This window comes from Biomphalaria glabrata, chromosome 2, assembly GCF_947242115.1.
Source record: "Biomphalaria glabrata chromosome 2, xgBioGlab47.1, whole genome shotgun sequence".
NCBI classification, from domain to species: Eukaryota; Metazoa; Mollusca; class Gastropoda; family Planorbidae; genus Biomphalaria; species Biomphalaria glabrata.
The window spans coordinates 12,802,585-12,825,238 of record NC_074712.1 but is presented as its reverse complement, the minus strand read 5'-3'; the positions used below and the strand labels follow the sequence as shown (position 1 = coordinate 12,825,238).

General features: G+C 41.2%; 2 protein-coding genes across 2 annotated transcripts; both read left to right on the top strand.

Moving 5' to 3' along the window:
* Nucleotides 1-259: 259 nt before the first annotated feature.
* On the top strand, nt 260-4,124 carry LOC129924399 (mucin-2-like). The gene is made up of 2 exons (XM_056018616.1): nt 260-368; nt 3,022-4,124. The coding sequence occupies exons 1-2, from the start codon at nt 260-262 to the stop codon at nt 4,122-4,124; spliced, it is 1,212 nt and encodes a 403-aa protein (XP_055874591.1).
* Nucleotides 4,125-17,250: 13,126 nt separating this feature from the next.
* On the top strand, nt 17,251-17,847 carry LOC129924398 (acrosomal protein SP-10-like). Its single transcript, XM_056018615.1, has one exon. The coding sequence runs from the start codon at nt 17,251-17,253 to the stop codon at nt 17,845-17,847; it is 597 nt and encodes a 198-aa protein (XP_055874590.1).
* The last annotated feature ends 4,807 nt before the right edge of the window (nt 17,848-22,654 follow it).

Sequence of the window (22,654 nt, the reverse complement as noted above, 5' to 3'; positions counted from 1 at the left end):
AGCGATTTAATAAATGTACCGTCCTCGCGGGCCGTCAGACGAGCCGAGTTGCTCGGTGCACGTTAGGAGATGTACCACCAGGAGAGCTGCAAGATGAGCCCCGTGGCTTGAGTGCACGATGTCCATAAATGTCGATCTTGATTGACAGGTGTTGAAAGTGTATCGGTACGCCTTCTTACCTCCTAGCGCACCCCCCCCCCCGGCCTCTTTACGAACCCCCTTCAAAACTCTTTAAATTGTGTCTGTGTGTTGGTTAAAAATGGATACAGTGGACTCTAGGATAGAACGTAGACAATTCTCTTCGGATGTAGCATTAGCAGCAAACTGGTTGACAAGGACATGTTGTCATTATGTCCTTTGGGCTTTAGGTTTGTTCATTTGGGAGGCGCGGTGGTTGAGTTGCAAGGCGCTTGGCTTCCGAACCGGAGTGTCGAAGGTTCAGATCCTGCTGAAGACTGGGATTTTTTATTTCGGCATCTTTTCGGGCGCCTCCAGCCAGCTCTAATGGGTACCTGCCATTAGACAGAGAAAAAGTAAAGGTGGCTGGTCGTTGTGCTGGACACATGACACTCTCGTCAACCACGGTCCATAGAAGCATATGACCTTTACGTCATCCGCCCTATAGACCACATAGTCTGAAAGGGGAATTTTACTTGTTAAGTTGATATGCTTCAATATCAAACCATTTGACTAGTTGGGCCTACTAATTAAAAAGAATCATTTCTTGTGTCCCTCATTACGACGCACGTGGTAACAAAAGTTACAGTTAGAGGTTTCATGGGTGAAATAGAAAGTACATTTTTATTAACTTGAAACACTAGCCTTAATTCTACTTATTATTTATTTATTTATTTTTGTTTTCAAATCCAAAGTTTCAAAGTCCTGACTTTATTGTTTTCCTAGGAGAAATTTAAACCAAAACTACTTACCATATGGTTGAATCCGGTTAATCGGACCTGCCGCTTATTCGGACCGAATCCTAAAATACCGAAACAAATCTTATTAAACTACCGAATCTGGTTGATCGGACCAGCCGCTTATAAGGACCAAAACGATCAAGTCCAGATTCGACGACTTATTTCTACACTATTTCGACTTCCAACAGACTTCGCCCCAAAGACTTAGAACACGCAGTGCACACCTAGAACACGCAGTGCACACTTAGAACACGCAGTGCACACCTAGATCACGCAGTGCACACCTAGAACACGCAGTGCACACCTAGATCACGCAGTGCACACCTAGAACACGCAGTGCACACCTAGAACACGCAGTGCACACCTAGAACACGCAGTGCACACCTAGAACACGCAGTGCACACCTAGAACACGCAGTGCACATCTAGATCACGCGAATGTTAAAGTGCCGAGCTAATCATCTTATCTTATTAAATACAGACGTTACTTTTAAAAAAAAAAGAGGATTACGTCTTATGTGTGTCTCTAGGTCATCTAGACAAGCATGTTAATCAATGACTTAAACTTTGCTCAAGTCATTTGTTTTCCTGGCTGGCTCAGGCAACCCAGTCCATATTCAAATAGCACTAGGGAAGAAGGAGTATTTGTACACATTTGTCCTAGTATTTGGAACAAGGAATGCGCCTTTATCTTTGTGTCTTTCTGAGTATTTTATTAGGTTTTGTTCTTGTATTAGAAGATTATGGTTCAGAGTTTTAATTTTAAGTCTTTTATCCTGAAGGGTTTCTAAATTTAGTGATTTTACCAAAGGTGTTACTCTAAATCAAATGTGAATATTTGTTTGTTATGATTCTCACTGCTCTATTTTGTGTCTGTTCCAGTTTCTTAATGTTTTCTTGAGTTGAGGGGTCCCAAACGGAGGAGGCATGTTCTATTATTGGCTTAAGTTTAATGCTTCGGTCTGAAAGAACGCTGTTCAAATCCATCCATCCATCCCAGTGGCGCTACAGCCCATGGAGGGCTCTGGCCTGCTTCAACACATCCTTCCATTCAGATCTCTCCTGGGCCTTTCGTCTCCACGCCCTAACCCCAAGCTGTTGCAGATCTGCTTCCACATCATCAATCCAACGCTGTTCATATAGTGTATTCTTGTTTCTTTCACATCTCTTTCTGTGACCTCGTCCAAAGTCTCTGACCTTTCCTTTTGACACAGGTAGATGACATATGTGCGATTTCTGAGACCACGTTTCACAGATGTCACTTATCAATGTCAACATTGTGACATTCTAAACGTCAAAACCTCACACCTTGCGTTTTGTAAGTCACCTACCTCACCACCCACACCCCCGCCACGACATTGTCTTATTTCGACGGTTTGTCCTCCCAGTTATAAAAGATGACAACACTACAGCTTTGATATAGTACACCCATACGCGAAACTCCGGCTCTGCATGACTGAGCACGACCAGGACTTCTTCACAGCTGTGACATCTCATGTTACACGTTTGATTCTGTATATGCTTATAGTGGATCGCTAAGCGACATTTGTTACTCGTGTTCTGGCTGGCGAAATAGTTTGGCTATACAAATGCATTTTATTTTTTATTTTTTTAATCTCAACACTCATGATGTTCATGTGTACCACGAACATTATAACCATTTCTTTCAATCGTCATCACAACCACCATAGTCATAGCCATGATAACCACTACGATCATCATCATTATCATAACAACCACCACATTCATAAATAACACGACCACCATAACCATCATCATCATCACAACTAAGGCAATCAGAACAATCACATCCCCCCCCCCACACACACAATCATCATCATCATATCCACCACAAAAATAACCATTACAACCACGGCCATAGTCATCCTCACAACTAACACTATCATCATCATAACAACTACCATAATCATCATTACTAACACAGCCACCACAATCATAACTAACACAGCCACCACAATCATAACTAACACAGCCACCACAATCATCATCATCACAATGTATAATCTTTGTCACGTAATCATCTTCTTTTTTTTTGAAGTAACGTCTGTATTATATAAGATAAGATAAGATATCTACCACAATAGTCACCACCAGCACCACAAGCACCAAAACGTTGACCACGACCACCACAACCATCAGAACCAAGACTACGACCACCACAACCATCAGAACCAAGACTACAACATCCACAACCATCAGAACCAAGACTACAACATCCACAACCATCAGAACCAAGACTACAACCACCACAACCATCAGCACCAAAACCCTCATAACTACATCAATTATCATCACCACAACAGCCACCAGAATCAGCATCCCAACTATCACAACCCCTATAACCATCGCCAACACAATCACAACATCCAACAGAACCATCACCAACACAATCACAACATCCAACAGAACCATCACCAACACAATCACAACATCCAACAGAACCATCACCAACACAATCACAACATCCAACAGAACCATCGCCAACACAATCACAACATCTAACAGAACCATCGCCAACACAATCACAACATCCAACAGAACCATCACCAACACAATCACAACATCCAACAGAACCATCACCAACACAATCACAACATCCAACAGAACCATCGCCAACACAATCACAAAATCCAACAGAACCATCACCAACACAATCACAACATCCAACAGAACCATCACCAACACAATCACAACATCCAACAGAACCATCGCCAACACAATCACAACATCTAACAGAACCATCGCCAACAAAATCACAACATCCAACAGAACCATCACCAACACAATCACAACATCCACCAGAACCATCGCCAACACAATCACAACATCTAACAGAACCATCGCCAACACAATCACAACATCCAACAGAACCATCACCAACACAATCACAACATCCAACAGAACCATCACCAACACAATCACAACATCCAACAGAACCATCACCAACACAATCACAACATCCACCAGAACCATCGCCAACACAATCACAACATCTAACAGAACCATCGCCAACACAATCACAACATCCAACAGAACCATCACCAACACAATCACAACATCCAACAGAACCATCACCAACACAATCACAACCAATACAACGACAATCATAATCAGAACCATCACAATCCCCTCAACTATCATTATCAACACAACACCACCACAACACCCATCATTACCACAACCATGATCACCACAACCATCACCACATACACCATAAGCTCAATCATAATCACCACACTCAAAACCATCGCATTAACCACCACAATCATCATATCCACAATCAAAACCGCCGCAGCCATTATCACCACAGTCACATCTACCACAGCCATCAGACCATCACACTACCCGCTCATCTTTTTTTTTCTGTATCTTTCAGCGCTAAATGTATTCAAACCTGACGAAGTGAAATGTGATATTTGCTTCAAGCTGTTTTTATTGACGCACCCTACCTCCTATTGTTTGTATAAGTGGAAAAGAACTCAAGTTTGTCCGCATAAAACTATTCAGTGTCTGTCTTTCACATCGTATCTTCAAATGCTTCCTTGCCATTGGCCTCAGCATTAAAACAGACGTGAATGATTTAGAGGAACTTAGCTAATCAAAAGTCCTTAAAATCTATTGCACTGTGAGAAAAAATAAAATCGCGGTGTGTTTATAGACTAGACAAAACTGCAGCTTAGCGGGGCTTTCATAATCTTTAAACATCAACAAAATGGCTCTCTGGCGTCTGACGTTTTCACGACTTCGCTAACGTCTGCCTAACTAAAAGTCTGGCCTGACGAAAAAGGGATTTAGTTTGTGCTTCGTTCGTGCCTTAGTTTTCTTTTTATTGTTCGTCCATCAGACGACTTAGATACAGAGGTTCTCAAACTGTTACAAAAAAAAAGAATGAATCTATTTTATTTTTAGATATCACATCAGCCCCCCCCCCCTCCTTACACACACCCCCAAGTTCTCAATAAAATTACTATTTAAAAAAAAAAAAATGATGTCAAGTTTCAAACATGAAAAACAAAATGACGCCTAAACAAAATGACACCTAAACAAAAAATGACGCCTAAAACAAAATGACGCCTTTAACAAAAATGACGCATATAGTTTCTGTAAATTGGTTCTTTCTTTAAGAAAATAATAATGATCCATTCGATTTTCTTTACCTTGTTTAGGGACAACAAAAAGTTGTCCGTGTCTGGGGCTGCACATGTCTTCTCCTGACATGATGAGACATGGGACCTTAGCATTGGTTCTAACAGCCTTCTTGTCTTGTCAAACGTCTGAGAACGATAAGATACAAGATGGAATGTTAAGTTGTTGTTCTCAAGGTTCGGGTTAGGGGCGGGGGGGGGGGGAGCAGTAAACTTTAAACAAAGTTCGTCATGGAAAGAAGGAAGGGAACAAAAGAAAACATAACTGAGGATCACTGCGTATCATTTGGAAGAGAGAGGGAGAGAGAGAGAGGTGAAAAAAAAGAGTAACAAAGAGATGATTCAAGCCAACAACACACAGAGTGCTATTCGGATAAATCATTGACGGCAGGCTGTTGTACATCCTTTGTGAAGTATGACTGGAACACGGACAGCCGGGCCACGACATGAGCGATGGAAGATAACCTGAATTGGGTACCTTTGTTATCAAGTTTATCTGCCGTCCACAGCTGTCATCAGCATCCCAGGTATCTGACAAATCTTGACATTGGATATATACTCTCACTGTGTGTGTGTGTCTCTCTCTCTCGCTTCATTTTCTTGTTCTTTCTTTCCTTTCTCCCCCCCCCCCCCCCTAACATTTCTTTAACTTCATCTCTGCCCCGTTCACCAACCCTAAGTCTGAAAACAGGCTTTATTTTCGTGGAATAAATTTTTTTTTGGGGGGGGGGGGGTGGGGAGGGGGAGGTTGCGGAGGTGAAAGAACAACACATAGGCGTACTGTTAAGGAGGAGGGGGGGAGTGTGGTGTGAATATATTGATATGGATCTGGCACCAGCCTTTGATGTTATGATTCATGAAGTCATTAGTGCTACCCAGGGTGTAGTCACGTATCAAAGGCTCGCCCCCCCCTCCCTTCCCTCTTTTATCTCAATCTACGCGTCAGCTGTGTAGCGAGCACAGCTAAACTGTTGTATGGTACCAGGTTAAAGGTGGTGACGGGGATATGTTACATGCAATGCCAATACCAGAGTGAAGGGTAGAACTATGAGCTACACACAAACAACACACACACACACATACACACGTACGAGCGAACACAGAATCGTTACTTGAACACTCACACACACAAAAACACACACACATCAACAAAGGTAATCATAAAGTCTTCTTCGTGCTATCAGCCATGATTTACAGCCTGACTGATGATTGTTTGATTGCCAGGAGAATGATTGTTTGATTGCCAGGAGAATGATTGTCTAAGGGTGTGTGGATATATTTGCATTGTTACCTGCCTGACAGAAGTGACAGGATATAAAATGAGCTTTTGATTTAATGCAGCCCCCCCCCACTACCCTACCATTTAAAACGCCCCCCCCCCCCCAACGATTTTTGTATTGTGTTTGTTGGTCTGTATGAGAGAGAGAGAGAAGAGAGAGAGAGAGAGAGAGAGAGAGAGAGAGAGAGAGAGATTTAGTTAGTGATATACGATCTTAACTCAGTAACATATTTAGTTGAGTGATTTACAAGGAGATATCTTGAAGCTAATGCTATCGGTACAGTCAAAATGATGTTGTTTTGGTCATGTGTACACTGACTGGTTTGTGCTGGAGGCCATTAAAATTTCCGACTATCGTCTGCCGGCTCCTAGCACCCAGAAAATATAGATCTATATCTAAAAGTTCGTCTCAATGGAACCTAGCTTTGTCAGCTTTATTGTGCATTATTTGCAGAATTTTCCGATACTACCGCGTCATGGGCAGGATATGGCCCGCGGGTCGTAGGTCGGGTATCACTTAAATAAATCATGTTTATTTCCACAGCTAATACCCAGTTTTACCACATGCTATAAACTTGTCAAGATATGGTATAATTCATACACTAGTAGTCCATAAATGTTCTTTATTAAATCGACTAGCTTTGTTGTTGTATTCATAGACATGTTTACCAGTAGCTAGGATGTAGACGTGGGTAGATAAAGCCCTCACTGTCACAGACGCTACCACACCTCCGCACATAGTCTTCAAAAGAGACAGCTGTAAAAGTCTTACAAAAACAACTAGACAGACATTCGTGCTGTAAAAGTCTTACAAAAACAACTAGACAGACATTCGTGCTGTAAAAGTCTTACAAAAACAACTAGACAGACATTCGTGCTGTAAAAGTCTTACAAAAACAACTAGACAGACATTCGTGCTGTAAAAGTCTTACAAAAACAACTAGACAGACATTCGTGCTGTAAAAGTCTTACAAAAACAACTAGACAGACATTCGTGCTGTAAAAGGACAACTACTGTCTGTCATTTGAAAAGATGGTGAAAAGACAACGGTATTTTCTGTGTTGTTTGTGGCTAAGAAAGTAGGTCACAAATGGGTCTGCTTGCACGTGAAATACAGTACGATTTTTAAAATCTATTTTACATATTCTCTTGGGTATAAAAGGTCTATCTCTCTCTCTCTCTCTCACCGTGTATTGTCGCTAATTGCATTCGAGTATAGGAGAGCGACATACATCTCAAAAGTAGAGCCAATGCACGTATACTCTCTTCTGTAAAGTGTCACACTCTGTGAGTAGGTACAACTTTCTCCTCTGGAAGTTTCCTGAATGTTATTGCCATGATAATCAGCATGACGTTTCGGTTGTCACAGCTTTGTGACTGGACAGTCACCTTGTTAAAATACTAGAGGAGAGAAACTCTAGAACTGAGAGCGGTGATGTCTTGTGGGAGGACTCCAGAGGACAAAAAAATTTTTTAAAAAGTTATCAAGTACCAAGATGATGACTTGTTCCAGAAAGTCACGAAGTACTGACTGAGAGAATCACTGTCACTTGGCCCTGTCACTGGATGTCAGAAAGAGGCGGGTTGTAGATTGAGTCTCGTAGCCCCGGACAGCGAAGCCGGACAAGTCACAAGTGTGATGTGACCAACCCATGGGGCACATCTTCCCTTAGGGGCGTGACATCTTACCGGTTCAGGCCGGTCATTCACTTGTGAGGTGCGAGGTGGGGAGTAAAGGGTGACGATGAGTGCTTCCAGTAAGTTACTCTAGTTGACCCAACGGAAGTTGTTTATAAGACTGGTCTTCAAATGATACGTATGTCATGTGTCAATCCAGTCATGCATGTTAAATCAATGTCTTAAACTCTGTTGTTGGTTTTCCTGACTGATTCAGGAAACCCATTCCATTCTCTAATGGCACTAGGGAAAAAGGAGCTCTTGTACGAATTTGTCCTAGCATATGGAATAAGAAATGTGCCTCTATTTTGTGTCTTTTTGAGCATTCATTAGGGTTTGTTTAATTATCTGTAAATTAAGGTTCAGTGTTGTATGTATTATTGCTACTTTACTTTTTATTTTTCTGTCCGGAAAGATCTCTAAATTTAGTGATTTTACTAATGGCGTTACTATACTGCAATGGAATAGGTCCCTATTCGTTTGTTACAATTTCTTTATATTTTCTATAGTTTGAGATTTATTAGTAAAAATATTGGCCTAACCAAGGTTAAATAACATTTTAGTTTTCTGTTCTTATTTGATTTGTAAAAAAATCTTTACATTATTAATTAAATTGAATTTAAATATTAAACACTAATGTGTTTTTTAAAAATAATTTGATCAATATGGGAATTCCACAGACACATATATATCATTTATTATTGCACCAAGAGAGAGAAAGAGAGAGAGAGAGTGAATGTGCACGTTATTGACGCCTGTATTAAAAAACAAGCTAACGCTAATACAAACACGTTTTACTTCCTAACTCCCGGCGCCCTGAATACGCCCCCATTAACGAGACTTCACTTTCAAACGACAACACACCCGAGCTACATGTACAAGGGGCCGATCGCCCCATCATGTCATGCATCTCGAGTACCCCACGGTGCAATAGTCCAGCTGAACAAAACTGTATAACGACTCATGGCTTCTGCTGATCACCCCCCCCCCCCCCCCCCACAGTCTTCTCTCCATATGTTTCACTCTCCACCCCCCTCTCCCTTTTATATCTTTTGACCCAACACCAAGAAACAATGAGCGGCCATGTTCGAGTGCCCCCTGCCCCCCATTAAACCTTCTTCTCACCATGTCCATGTGTGTGTTGTGTGTGTGTTGTGTGTGTGTGGCTTATCACCAGCATAACAGGAACCAGATGATGGGAGATTGACGGCCACCGAACTGGAGGCCAAGTGGCCTGCTGATGGTGGGATGAGATTTTAGCTACCAGTCTCCTGTCGAGTCTAGCCAACGTCCCGAGCGAAGCACTACATTTACAAGCAATAGTTGACTGACTGACTATATTCTATGTCCCTAAGTCCTGCATTTACAATCAACAATTGACTGACTGACTAACTATATTCTTTGTCCCTAAGTCCTGCATTTACAAGCAACAATTGACTGACTGACTAACTATATTCTTTGTCCCTAAGTCCTGCATTTACAAGCAACAATTGACTGACTGACTGACTATATTCTTTGTCCCTAAGTCCTGCATTTACAAGCAACAATTGACTGACTGACTAACTATATTCTTTGTCCCTAAGTCCTGCATTTACAAGCAACGACTGACTGACTGACTGACTATATTCTATGTCCCTAAGTGTGTCTGCATTTACAAGCAACGACTGACCGACTGACTGACTAACTATATTCTTTGTCCCTAAGTCCTGCATTTACAAGCAACGACTGACTGACTGACTATATTCTATGTCCCTAAGTGTGTCTGCATTTACAAGCAACGACTGACCGACTGATTGACTGACTATATTCTATGTTTTCACTTTGTCATCTCCTTATTTACTTCATTTTATTCTGTATCTCTCCCCATCTTTTTTTTTTACTCGTTTCTCTCCCTTTTCTCAACTTCATTTCTCTTTTCATCTTTTTTCTTTTTTTTATCTCTTTGTTTGCTACTCCTCTTTCTATATCTTCTTTTTTCTATATCTTCATTTGCTGTCTGTTTTTCTCTCCCCCCCTCCCTCCCATCTCTCTTTCTAATATACCTTACATAGAACGACCTAATAACCAGACAAAAAAAGGGTCCAGTCACCAAACTCCATTTTTACTAAACCCCTTCATATCACTATTGAAAAGCTTGAAAAGCACAGAGCTTGCACACTTTTACAACCGGCCATAAAATATGATAGAAAAAGAGGACATCAAGAGAAGGGCCACATTTCATGTTACAAGTGACGGCCCACGGGCCTGAAGTTTACTAGCAAATCAAGAAAGGCAATCGATCTTCTTAATAAAACTTGAAAAACACACACCTGTCTCGAGCTTCTCATGACACACATGGGACTGTCATAAAAGCAATCTCTGCCGAATAATTATGATAGTGATTATAGAAATAAATCTTTATTTTTTTTAAATACAAGCCCAGCCGTGGCATGAAGGGAGATAACTTGTCTGTATCTATAAATTATCCGCCCTTGTTCTTTCTCCTAACGCCCCCTTTACCTACATGTTTATTGTGCGGTACTTTTCACCCCTCTATTTTTTTACCTGTTTCTACTACCGAAAGAATGGAACATATGTAATAGGCGCTGAACAAGAGAATGGAAAAATGTAAAAACAAAAAAAAAGGGGGGGGGGGGCGATGTGACAAGAGCTGGTTGGGGGGGGGGGCGGCCTTGCGTCGAATGACGTTAATGGTGACTTCGCTTTCCCAATGTGTCAATCAGGGTCGTAAATGTCAAGTTTGGACTTTGTTTCGTCTGACGGACTGGTTGTGCTAGTTTGTATGCCCCATGACAAGTTGATCGGTTGTCCTGATGGTGGATTTTTTTTCCCCAGGAAAATTGGGGGGTCACAAATTTAATGATCCCTCACCTGGCCGAGTCCCTTTACTCTCAACCTTCCATAGAGCTGTACCTGTCGATTGAGAAGTTTTTACTCATTATCTTCAACAGTAAAGGAATATGAATTAATTGTCAAGGGACGCTATCGTGAAAATTTCATAAGTTTGTTAGGTTACTGCCCTCCACTTGCCCGTCTCCGGTCTAGAATGTCGATGTTTTCTTGTTTGCTACTGATACAAACATTCCTGTTTCTGGAGACTAGAGAGTAGACACAAATAGGAAACGGGCCAAAAAGACTAGAACTCGATTCTGTGGCAACATAGATTGTCGTAATGACGTCTATTCAAGGGATGTCCAGCTGGAAGAAGGCAGGGGGTGGGGGGGGGGTATAGCTGATGCTTCAGTTGATGTGTCGAAGACCCTTGTGATAATCTGGGAGTTTAATTAGTTAATCATTTAGTACTAATTAGATAATTTTGCTTAATGCAGCATAAAGTGAGCTAATCCCTATAATTTTCAAATAAATGCCAGTAATTAGCTGTTCTTTCCCTTAGATAAGCTTTGTTTTTTAAAATGTATCTTTTTTTCTATTGTTTTTACTCTCTAACCAGAGCAGTTCTACCTTCTGTTTTTCTCTTGTTTTTTAGATAGTTCGGCACCAAGCATCCAGGTACCTTGTTACGCCTCTGCTCCTGAAATGTTCATGTCTTATATGGACATATTTGACTATTCTATTCCTACATGAAAGCAGGGTGCTTTTAGTTTGTGGAAAGAAAAGTTTCGTCATGATCTGACTCAATAGAACTAACTACTCAGTCTCTTCCGGCCTGGAGACAAAACACAAAGCTTATATAGGAGGAATAACCGCTTATTACAGCCAATTGTCTCAAGATGGCAGGGTTTACCTCCCTTTCTGCTATAGAAAACAAAATTAATTACCATTACTTACTTAGTAAATTTTGGATTGATTCCTGTATTGTCATATGAATGTCAAATGTCAACTTGGGTCGAGAATGGGACATGGGAGAAAACACGTGTACAAAAAGTTGTAAGGGAAACAACTCTCTATATAGCCACATCTCTGAATAAGAAGCATTACCACAGTAATTAATTAACAATAATTGATTAAATAATTGATTCCTTTTTCTTTTTATTACATTATGTTTTGTTAGGTACAATAAATATTTGTATAGATATTCAACTCGATGGGAAGTGGGAGAAGTAACGTGTACAAACATTGGACCAGACAGAGGGACTTGATAGAAGCTTTGTACAAATATATGACATTTAAAATTACTTGGAGAGCTTTAATTCAAACTTCATTTGTTTAAAATAAAAATGTCTCTTATTTGCGATTTTATGCCTCCCAATTGTTTTTTTTTTAAGGTTTAACTTTGAAAAAAAAAAAAAAAAAAGCAACAAAGATTGACACAAGGCGGAACTTGTTGCATTTGTGTCGACATCTCATTTGAAACATTGACAGAAAAAAAAAAATTAAAAACATTTTTATGAACACCATTTTTTATCACTTTCAATTAAAGCAATGTAATGACGTCATTAGATCATCAAGACATTCATGCACTTCCGCTTCCTTCAGATTTATCCCCCCTTTCACCGGATGCGCATGCCTGAGACGCTCATTTGGGAAGGATAGCTGACGTCACCACCATGCCTTTCTATTGTTGTGTTCGCCTACTGCTAGACTATTTGCACTCTTAAATAGCTTATAACTGCTTGTTATTGTAATTCATTATTTATATCATAAAAGAAATATATATATATCTATTTTTTGTATAATCACCATCATCTTTCCTTAGCGTTCGTCCTGGAATATAGGGGCTCGGTAAAAAACACGCCACTCTCCACACTCTCCACAGTCTCTTGCTGCTTTTTTAATGGCTTCCCATCTCTTTCTGGTCCTCTCGGCTTCCTCTAGTATACAGCGTCGCCACGTTCTTTTTGGTCTTCCCTTTGTCTTGTTCCCTGGGGGTTCCACTCTAAGGCCTGCCTAGCTCTGTTGTTGGTATCTTTTCTAAGGGTGTGACCAATCCATCTCCACTTCCTCTCTAAGATCTGCCCTCAATATTTCTCCGTCCACACATCTTCTACAGTTTGGTGTTTTCTACTTTGTCATACCAGTGTAGTTTTAGGATATTTCTCAAGACATCTGTTGATGGAGGTCTGTACTTTTGTGTTGTTGCTTCAAATGTTCTCCATGTTTCAGAACCATACAGTAGGACCGCCTTGACATTAGAGTTAAAGATTCTTATTTTAGTCTTGCTAGAGCTGTGAGGAGAATTCTATTTATTTTTTTTTGTACGATTCCTACCAATAGTTTGCACTCTCTTCATGGATGGCTGGAAGGCAAAACGTGAAAATAGTGAGGCTACTTGACTGGCACTTCAAAAAAGTCACTAATGGTTTTCTTAGAAATTGGATAGTTAATGTAGTTTTATTTATTTTAAAAAAAACTTGCCACTCTGTAAAACTCTGGTTTGACAGTCATAATTTTCAAAATAGAGTCATCTTAAAATTAAATTTGGCTTACATGTCCCCCCCCCCCCAAAAAAAAAAAAAAAAGGCCCCAGCGGGAATTCCCGCACTCGACTTAAATGTTTCTTTATATTCAATAAGGAGTTGAATAAATAGACACACGTGCACATGTTTCGCAAGTATAAGCTCCAAGAATGTTTTGAAATATACAAAATGTAAAATCCAAGACGAGTGTTGAATTCATGAGTGTGGAAGCTCACTGGAAAGACTCGCCATTGTGAAGCATTACACACAGAGGCACTACACACAGAAGCATTACACACAGAAGCATTACACACAGAGGCACTACACACAGAAGCATTACACACAGAGGCACTACACACAGAAGCATTACACACAGAGGCACTACACACAGAGGCACTACACACAGAAGCACTACACACAGAGGCACTACACACAGAGGCACTACACACAGAAGCACTACACACAGAAGCACTACACACAGAGGCACTACACACAGAGGCACTACACACAGAGGCACTACACACAGAGGCACTACACACAGAAGCACTACACACAGAGGCACTACACACAGAGGCACTACACACAGAGGCACTACACACAGAAGCACTACACACAGAAGCACTACACACAGAAGCACTACACACAGAAGAATTACACACAGAAGAATTACACACAGAGGCACTACACACAGAAGCACTACACACAGAAGCACTACACACAGAAGCACTACACACAGGGCAGATGATGTAAGGCTCATCTGTTTTTGTGTTGGTTGGTCATTGTGCTGGCCACATGACATCCTCGTTGTATGCCGGCCAAAGAAATAGATGATAGTTACATTCTCTGCCCCATAGATTACAAGGTCGCGGGTAGAAGGAACTTTACTATTGATTGCTAAATGATAGTTAACTTGTCTACGTGTAGTCTTTTCAAAGAGTTTCAACTTGTCTATGTGTACTCAGTTCAAAGATTCTCAACTTGTCTACGTGTAGTCTGTTCAAAGATTCTCAGCTTGTGTACGTGTAGTCAGTTCAAAGATTCTCAACTTGTCTACGTGTGGTCAGTTCAAAGATTCTCAACTTGTCTACGTGTAGTCTGTTCAAAGATTCTCAACTTGTCTACGTGTAGTCAGTTCAAAGATTCTCAACTTGTCTACGTGTAGTCAGTTCAAAGATTCTCAACTTGTCTACGTGTAGTCAGTTCAAAGATTCTCAACTTGTCTACGTGTAGTCAGTTCAAAGATTCTCAACTTGTCTACGTGTAGTCAGTTCAAAGATTCTCAACTTGTTTACGTGTAGTCAGTTCAATGATTCTCAACTTGTCTACGTGTTGTAGTGTACTAGTTTAGAGAGTAGGTTAGTTTTGTTAGATAAATATATTGTGTATAGTTTTAGCGACGGTAAAGTAATGACGTAGTAAGACAGACTAATGACGTAGTAGACTTAGGCGAACAAGAGACCAACATGGCGTTATGCTAGAAGTAGGTTGTGTTTTGAATAGTAGTTTTGATATAGCGACGTTTTAGGAAGACTGGACGGATTTCCCAGTGGTTAATAAAGTCTTATTTTATAGAACTGAATGTTGTTATCAACTATATTCAACTTGTAATGTTCTGTGGCTAATGTTAATAATTGATACATAGTCGAAGTCAGTGTAGTCAATTCAAGATTCTCAACTTGTCTACGTGTAGTCTGTTCAAAGATTCTCAGGTTGTTTATGTGTGGTCTATTCAAAGACTATCGAGTTGTGTATGTGTAATATGTTTAAGTTACTGAATTTTACGTATTGTTTGTTGAAAGTAGCTTTACGTGGAGTCTGTCGAAATTGATCGCGGCCTCTGCATAATAAATCGGTGGAAAAAATGTATGCGAAATCATAAAAATGCTACTCTATAAGTAATGAGTAGTTTTAGTTCGAACACGAGGACTTCATGGCATACATTCGCGTATAGTAATGGAGCAGATGTTTCTATGATAGGAACATCGACATCTAAATAATGTGAAACAATTATTATTCTTACTTAACCCTCCTCCGACTCGATTTTTTAAAGAATCTCTTCACAAAAAAAAAATAATAAAATAGCGATGATCTTCCTTCGATGGCCAATCAAAACACAGGCAAGTTCTGTTTTAATTTTAATTACACCCTGAGGGAGTTGTGGTGTGTGTGTGTGTGGTGTGTGTCTGTGTGTAAGAGAGGGGGGGGGGGGAGTCGTGGGTAGCCATGCACTGGAAATAAAGCAACAGGAAATGGACATTTTTTTTTTATATTTTGGCTGCTGACAAGTTGACAGAAGACAGGACGGAAGAACCAGGGATTTAGGAGCCTTGTTCACAAGTTATGAGGCTAAACGAAATGTTAGCACAGAGAGACTAGTTTACTAGACTACAGAGACTAGTTTAATCCAACCATCCTTCACGCACACACACATCCACCACCTTGCTACACTTCACGCTTTTTGTCCCTAATTGATCTTGTTCGATCTAAATCATTTGGCCTGGATTAGTTCGATACTTGTGCTGTTGACTAGGCAAGTTATCTGCTCTTAATAGGCTGGGTTTTTTTAAAGTTGAACATCAAGAAATCAAGAGATTTGGTCTATGGACAAGGCAAGAGATTTGGTCTATGGACAGGGCAATAGATTTGGTCTATGGACAGGGCAAGAGATTTGGTCTATGGACAGGGCAAGAGATTTGGTCTATGGACAGGGCAAGAGATTTGGTCTATGGACAGGGCAAGAGATTTGGTCTATGGACAGGGCAAGAGATTTGGTCTATGGACAGGGCAAGAGATTTGGTCTATGGACAGGGCAAGAGATTTGGTCTATGGACAGGGCAAGAGATTTGGTCTATGGACAGGGCCGGATTGACCTCTAGGCAACACAAGCTATAGCTTTAGCCCCCCCCCCCAACCCAATAACTATTTATCACTGATAAAATAATATCTATAATTATGAAGGGCCCCATATCTCAAATAGCTTAGGGCCTTTCCAGGCCTAAATACGTCGCTGTCTGTGAATAAGATTACCTGACAGCTTCCCGCCAAGAGGAAGAGAAAAAGGAAAACAAACTTTAGAAAACGACAACATTAAAAAAAAAAAAGACAAAGTTAATGATCATACGATTTATTGGATGAAACATGGCAGTAAATCAATAGCCGAATACCTACAACTATATAATAACACATTTCTCTGACATTTCACACAGGTTTGTCGTTTCCCAAACACAGAATACGAGTAGAATCGAGACCTATGGTTATAGAAGGCCTGAACACTGATCTGTTACGTCACAACACGTGGGCACTTATGACCAATAGCCCAGTGTATAGGCCTTCTATAACGATTGGTCAGGGATAAACTCGGTGCAAGAATGTTTTTGTTTCGAATTGTATGCTCTACAATCTACATCTTCTTTGTGAAAACAAAACAAAAACAACAAAAGTCTCTGAATGGAAACGCACTTGCAAACTTAGCTACCTGCGAATCCTACTGACAAAAAAAATCAAAAAAATCACAGATCTTCAGGATATAAGATTAGCAGATAAAAAAAAAAGAAAAAAATTCTTGAATATATGAAGGAAATAGACCCCCAAAGAAAATGTTTAAAATGTTAGAATCGGGAGATACCAAAGATTCCTGAACAATATGCCATTTATTGTGAATTACAGATTAAGGCCAATGCATGCCGGACGGAGGGCACACCCCTAATAGGAGGACAGGACATTCTTTCTCCTTATGGCGGACGTTCGGTAACCCTGTCTATGAACCGATTATTTACCGTTTACTGAAATCTTTCTGCTCGATACTTTAAAGATGTCCATTTATTCTTGAGGCTTTTTTATTTGTTGTTATACAAATGTTTACACTGATCATGCCAGGACACAAAGAGGAAGAGTACACAATGGGGGAGTACACAATGGGGGAGTACACAATGGGGGAGTACAGAATGGGGGAGTACAGAATGGGGGAGTACAGAATGGGTGAGTACACAATGGGGGAGTACAGAATGGGTGAGTACACAATGGGGGAGTACACAATGGGGGAGTACACAATGGGGGAGTACACAATGGGGGAGTACAGAATGGGGGAGTACAGAATGGGTGAGTACACAATGGGTGAGTACAGAATGGGTGAGTACACAATGGGGGAGTACACAATGGGTGAGTACACAATGGGGGAGTACACAATGGGGGAGTACACAATGGGGGAGTACACAATGGGGGAGTACACAATGGGGGAGTACACAATGGGGGAGTACACAATGGGTGAGTACACAATGGGGGAGTACACAATGGGGGAGTACACAATGGGGGAGTACACAATGGGTGAGTACACAATGGGTGAGTACACAATGGGGGAGTACACAATGGGGGAGTACACAATGGGGGAGTACACAATGGGGGAGTACACAATGGGGGAGTACACAATGGGGGATAGTAGCGATCAAAGTTGAGGGCAACATGCATGAGAAACATAAATCTTTTGGTGCCAGGGGTGTCTTATTCAAGCTAACACAGGTTCTTATTAAACCTAGGTTTGTCTTATTTAACCTAGGCTATTATCTTATTAAAATCTATCCTAGTCTCTTATTAAAACCTGGCCTTGTATCTTATTAAAACCTTGACAATTATCGTATTTAACCTATCCTAGTATTTTTTCTTAAGTGTCTTATTAAACCTAACCTCGTGTCTTATTGAACCTAACCTCGTGTCTTATGGAACCTAACCTCGTGTCTTATTAAACCTAACCTCGTGTCTTATTGAACCTAACCTCGTGTCTTATTAAACCTAACCTCGTGTCTTATTGAACCTAACCTCGTGTCTTATGGAACCTAACCTCGTGTCTTATTGAACCTAACCTCGTGTCTTATTGAACCTAACCTCGTGTCTTATTGAACCTAACCTCGTGTCTTATTGAACCTAACCTCGTGTCTTATTGAACCTAACCTCGTGTCTTATTGAACCTAACCTTGTGTCTTATTAAACCTAACCTCGTGTCTTATTGAACCTAACCTCGTGTCTTATTGAACCTAACCTCGTGTCTTATTGAACCTAACCTCGTGTCTTATTGAACCTAACCTCGTGTCTTATTGAACCTAACCTCGTGTCTTATTGAACCTAACCTCGTGTCTTATTGAACCTAACCTCGTGTCTTATTAAAATTGTTTTCGATGGAAAGTATTGTTGTAACTCTAGGTTAGGCACTCAACGAATAGGCATGCAACTCAACACAGTGTAACAGGAAATAAATACAGGTGTTTATTCACTAGGACAAACACATAGCATCCTTCAGCTTCCTCAGAGTCTTTCTACTAATTTACCAGTCCTTTAAACAGCAACCCGAATGTGGACCAACGACAGCCTTCCCCGCTTCGCTCCAGGTCCCTTCTACAACCTTCAGGCAGCACCAAAAGCTGGCTTCTTAGTTTCCAAACATTCAGACTCTTCACAATCCCTGATGCAATGTTATTATCTCTCTCCTAGTGTCTTCCTGTTTACGTTCACTAGTGCGCTAGTGCGCACCTCAAGCACTGGTGCAAGGCAGGGTTACAACACTACCCCCACCTTAGTCTTTTCGTCCCGAAAAGAAACATGTTCACGGTTGGCCAGTGCAGGTGGAGGTCGGTCAGTGGGAGTCACAGATTGCATTGATCGTGCTCCCCACAAAGCAATCCACACTGCTCTCTGCAGGTGCCGCTTTCTCCTTCTGCTCCAATTGACCTGCCTTTGGTTAAGGGGAAGTCGTTTTCGTTGTCTGGCCTTTCTCTTAGTTACCACCGACGGCAGACTCATGGCAAGAAGCGATGCAGTGGATGTCATAGCGTAGGTCATCAAGACCATTTGTCTTACACGTTGCTCCAGCAGGCTTTCTCGATGTGCCGTGGGCCCCCAGGAGGCCAGGTTGTCAAACACGGTATAATCTTTAAGCTTGTCTGAAAGACATATCTGTGGGGCACGTTTACAACGTCCTATGTGTCCATCTGCTGTACCACCATCAGCGCTTCTCTTGCTGATACTGGTATCAGGACAAATACTTAGTTGGCAGGTCTTCCGGTGCTCAAATTCTCCCTTTGAGGAGGTCCCGTCATCACAGTTATTTTTCAACGTCTGAGTGTAGGCAGGAATCACGATAGCATGATCAGATCTGTGCTCAGTACTTTCACAACAAATGTTAGGATTCTTGTCGTAGGAGCCAAGCTTGCACGGCTCGCTATTACAGTCATAGACAGCGCCACCATCAACGGCGTCTCCGTTGAGTAACGGATTGTTTATACCTGTCGTCATGGTAGCCATCTGATCGTCGGTCTTGCTCATCACGGTATCAAACGTTTCATCAGTCTTGTTCAGCGTGGTACTGATACCTATCTGTTTAATCATGGTACAGATCTGCTCGTTGACCTCTTTTAGCTGTACCTGGAACGAGTTCATCTGATCTGTCACGGTATTCATGAGCTCTCTGATATCTGGTTGTACTTCGAACAGATACGAGTCCGGATCTTCATCTTCGTCCAGCAAGGCTTGTCGAAGGCGTTCTCTCATTTTTTCTTTGGCACAGAAGATCCTCAGCTCCCTGGCTCGGAGCTCCTCTTTTAACTGTTTACAGCTTAGTTCATCTAGCTTCCTCAGCGTTGTCATTGTTTCCTTTCGTTGAGCTGCCTAAATCCCACTTCTGACACCAATTGTTGTAACTCTAGGTTAGGCACTCAACGAATAGGCATGCAACTCAACACAGTGTAACAGGAAATAAATACAGGTGTTTATTCACTAGGACAAACACATAGCATCCTTCAGCTTCCTCAGAGTCTTTCTACTAATTTACCAGTCCTTTAAACAGCAACCCGAATGTGGACCAACGACAGCCTTCCCCGCTTCGCTCCAGGTCCCTTCTACAACCTTCAGGCAGCACCAAAAGCTGGCTTCTTAGTTTCCAAACATTCAGACTCTTCACAATCCCTGATGCAATGTTATTATCTCTCTCCTAGTGTCTTCCTGTTTACGTTCACTAGTGCGCTAGTGCGCACCTCAAGCACTGGTGCAAGGCAGGGTTACAACAGTATTTAACATTTTGTATAATGGGGACAACACATGATGATGTTATTTGGTACAAAAAAAATGAAACGACTAAAATAAGATATGATAATATTGAACACAAAAATCTGTTGTAATAAGATAAAGATCAGGAAACTAAAGTAGACCTATGTTGAAAAGAAAACATTCTTCATAATGCTTCAATCACGACTTCTTTAAAGTGAAATAAACAGCTCTACATGAAATATAAATTAAAATTAAAAGGACATAAACGAAAATTCTGAAATATAAATAAACATTTAAAAAAACGAACAACGAAATTGAAATTAAGTTTAACTATGGCCCTATCCTGGTACATAATTTTAGTTTCTATTTTAGTTTTAATATTCGGTCTTCAGGTATGTGTTCTTTTTTTTTTCATCAACGTTGCTTTTTATGTCCCTGTTCTTCTCTACACTAAAGGGACACAGTAGAACGTGGAAATAGTTCTATTAGGATAGATCATTGACACAAGCCTCGTCTGTTTAGCTCCATTCGCTTCCTGGTGGTCTGGGTTTTTAAAACCTAGTAAGTTATTATCTCTGATCAGGTGCCGTGCCAAAAGGCTGATGTGTTGGGGTGGAGGGAGGTTGGACCGCTCCCCGTGAAGTGGACTTTCGGAAAGAAGATAGTCAACGAAATGTTCAGGTACTAAATTCAGTCGCGGATCTAAGAGATGGGGGCGGGGGGCACAGATTGACAAGAAGGAGTCATTATAGGTAAATATCACTTTCAAGTTGCATCGCAAAAAAAAAAGGGGGGGGGGCGATAACCAGGTTGACAAGCTGTCAAAGCTGGAGAGATAACTTGTCAGAAAGCTGATAATCATTATCTACTCCTGTCCTCGGGAACATGTGGTCAAGTTGTCGGGGTTTTTTTTTCTTTGAGAAGGTTATTAACCAACGGGGCGCTGATGTCTGCCAAATACTTGAGTCGATTAGCAAGGGGTCTAAGGCGTTATAATACTCTCCCCCCACCCCCTCTATGACTTTTTTTTTTAAGCCGCCGAGTACGATAACTGAGACTAGGCTCCGATGAGTTATGTGAAGAAGCAATGGTGTTTGAGTGTGTCAGTGTGTGAATATGTGTGTTAGAGTGTGTTTGTTTGTGTGAATATGTGTGTATGTATGTGTTTACTGAGCACCTAAAGGCAGCACGGAAAACCAACTCCTAGATACCCCCTCCCTCCCCCCCCCCCACTGGTCCACAAATGAGATTGGACCAAAAGCGCTCTGAGCATGCTATAAGCATGAAAGTAGCGCTATATGAAAGCTATAATAATATGAGTGTGTCATGTGTGGATATGTATGTGTGAGTATGTGTGTGTGTGTGAATATGTGTGCATGAGCTACTAGAGACTAACTAGTCTGTGGTGGAGATAGTACGAGATGGTGTATACAGTTGAATGGTTAAACAATAGAAGAATATGACACATTTAAATACCTAGAGTCGAACATAACACGATTTCAAACAAAAGATGAAAACCCTCTGGCTGAGAGGTAAAGCGCTTGGCTTCCGAGCCGTTTGTCCCGGGTTCGAATCCTGGTGAAGACTGGGATTTTTAATTTCGAGATCTTTGGGCGCCTCTGAGCCACCCAGCTCTAATGCGTACCTGACATTAGTTTGGAAAAAGTAAAGGCTCTTGGCCGTTATGCTGGCCACATGACACCCTCGTTAACCGTGGGCCACAAAAACATCATAGGTCACAAGGTATGAAAGGGAAAATTTACTTTACTTTACTAACATCAGTAAAATTAAAACTGTTTTCTTCGCTGATGGTCACAGTACTCCTAGACCTAGATCTATATGGTTGTGAAAGTTGGACACTGAACACTGAGGATGAAAGAAGAATTCAAGCCTTTGAGAGTAAATGCTACAGAAAACTGCTGGGTATCAGATACCAGGAAAAGAAGACAAATGAGTTTGTTCTTTTACAAGTTAACATTTTGGCTGGCAAAAAAAGAAAAAGAGGAACTTCTCAATACTGCGAAGAGACGAAAGCTGAGCTGGTTTGGTCCTATTGTAAGACATGACTCACTGTCTAAAGTCATCCTTTAAGGTACAGTGGTGGAAGCACGAAGGAAGGTCGTCCAAAGCTGGCTGGATTACGTAAAGGAACGGACCGGCCTCTCTCTTGATATCCTGCTAAGAACAACTGCTGACCGGGAGAAGTGGAGGGATTGGGTTACGCGA

Excerpts from the sequence above, each read along its gene's own strand:
- LOC129924399 (XM_056018616.1), top strand. The coding sequence starts at position 260 with ATGGATACAGTGGACTCTAGGATAGAACGTAGACAATTCTCTTCGGAT. Across the intron at positions 369-3,021 it reads TTATGTCCTTTGGGCTTTAG|TCACCACCAGCACCACAAGC; the intron begins GTTTGTTCATTT and ends CTACCACAATAG.
- LOC129924398 (XM_056018615.1), top strand. The coding sequence starts at position 17,251 with ATGTTTACACTGATCATGCCAGGACACAAAGAGGAAGAGTACACAATG.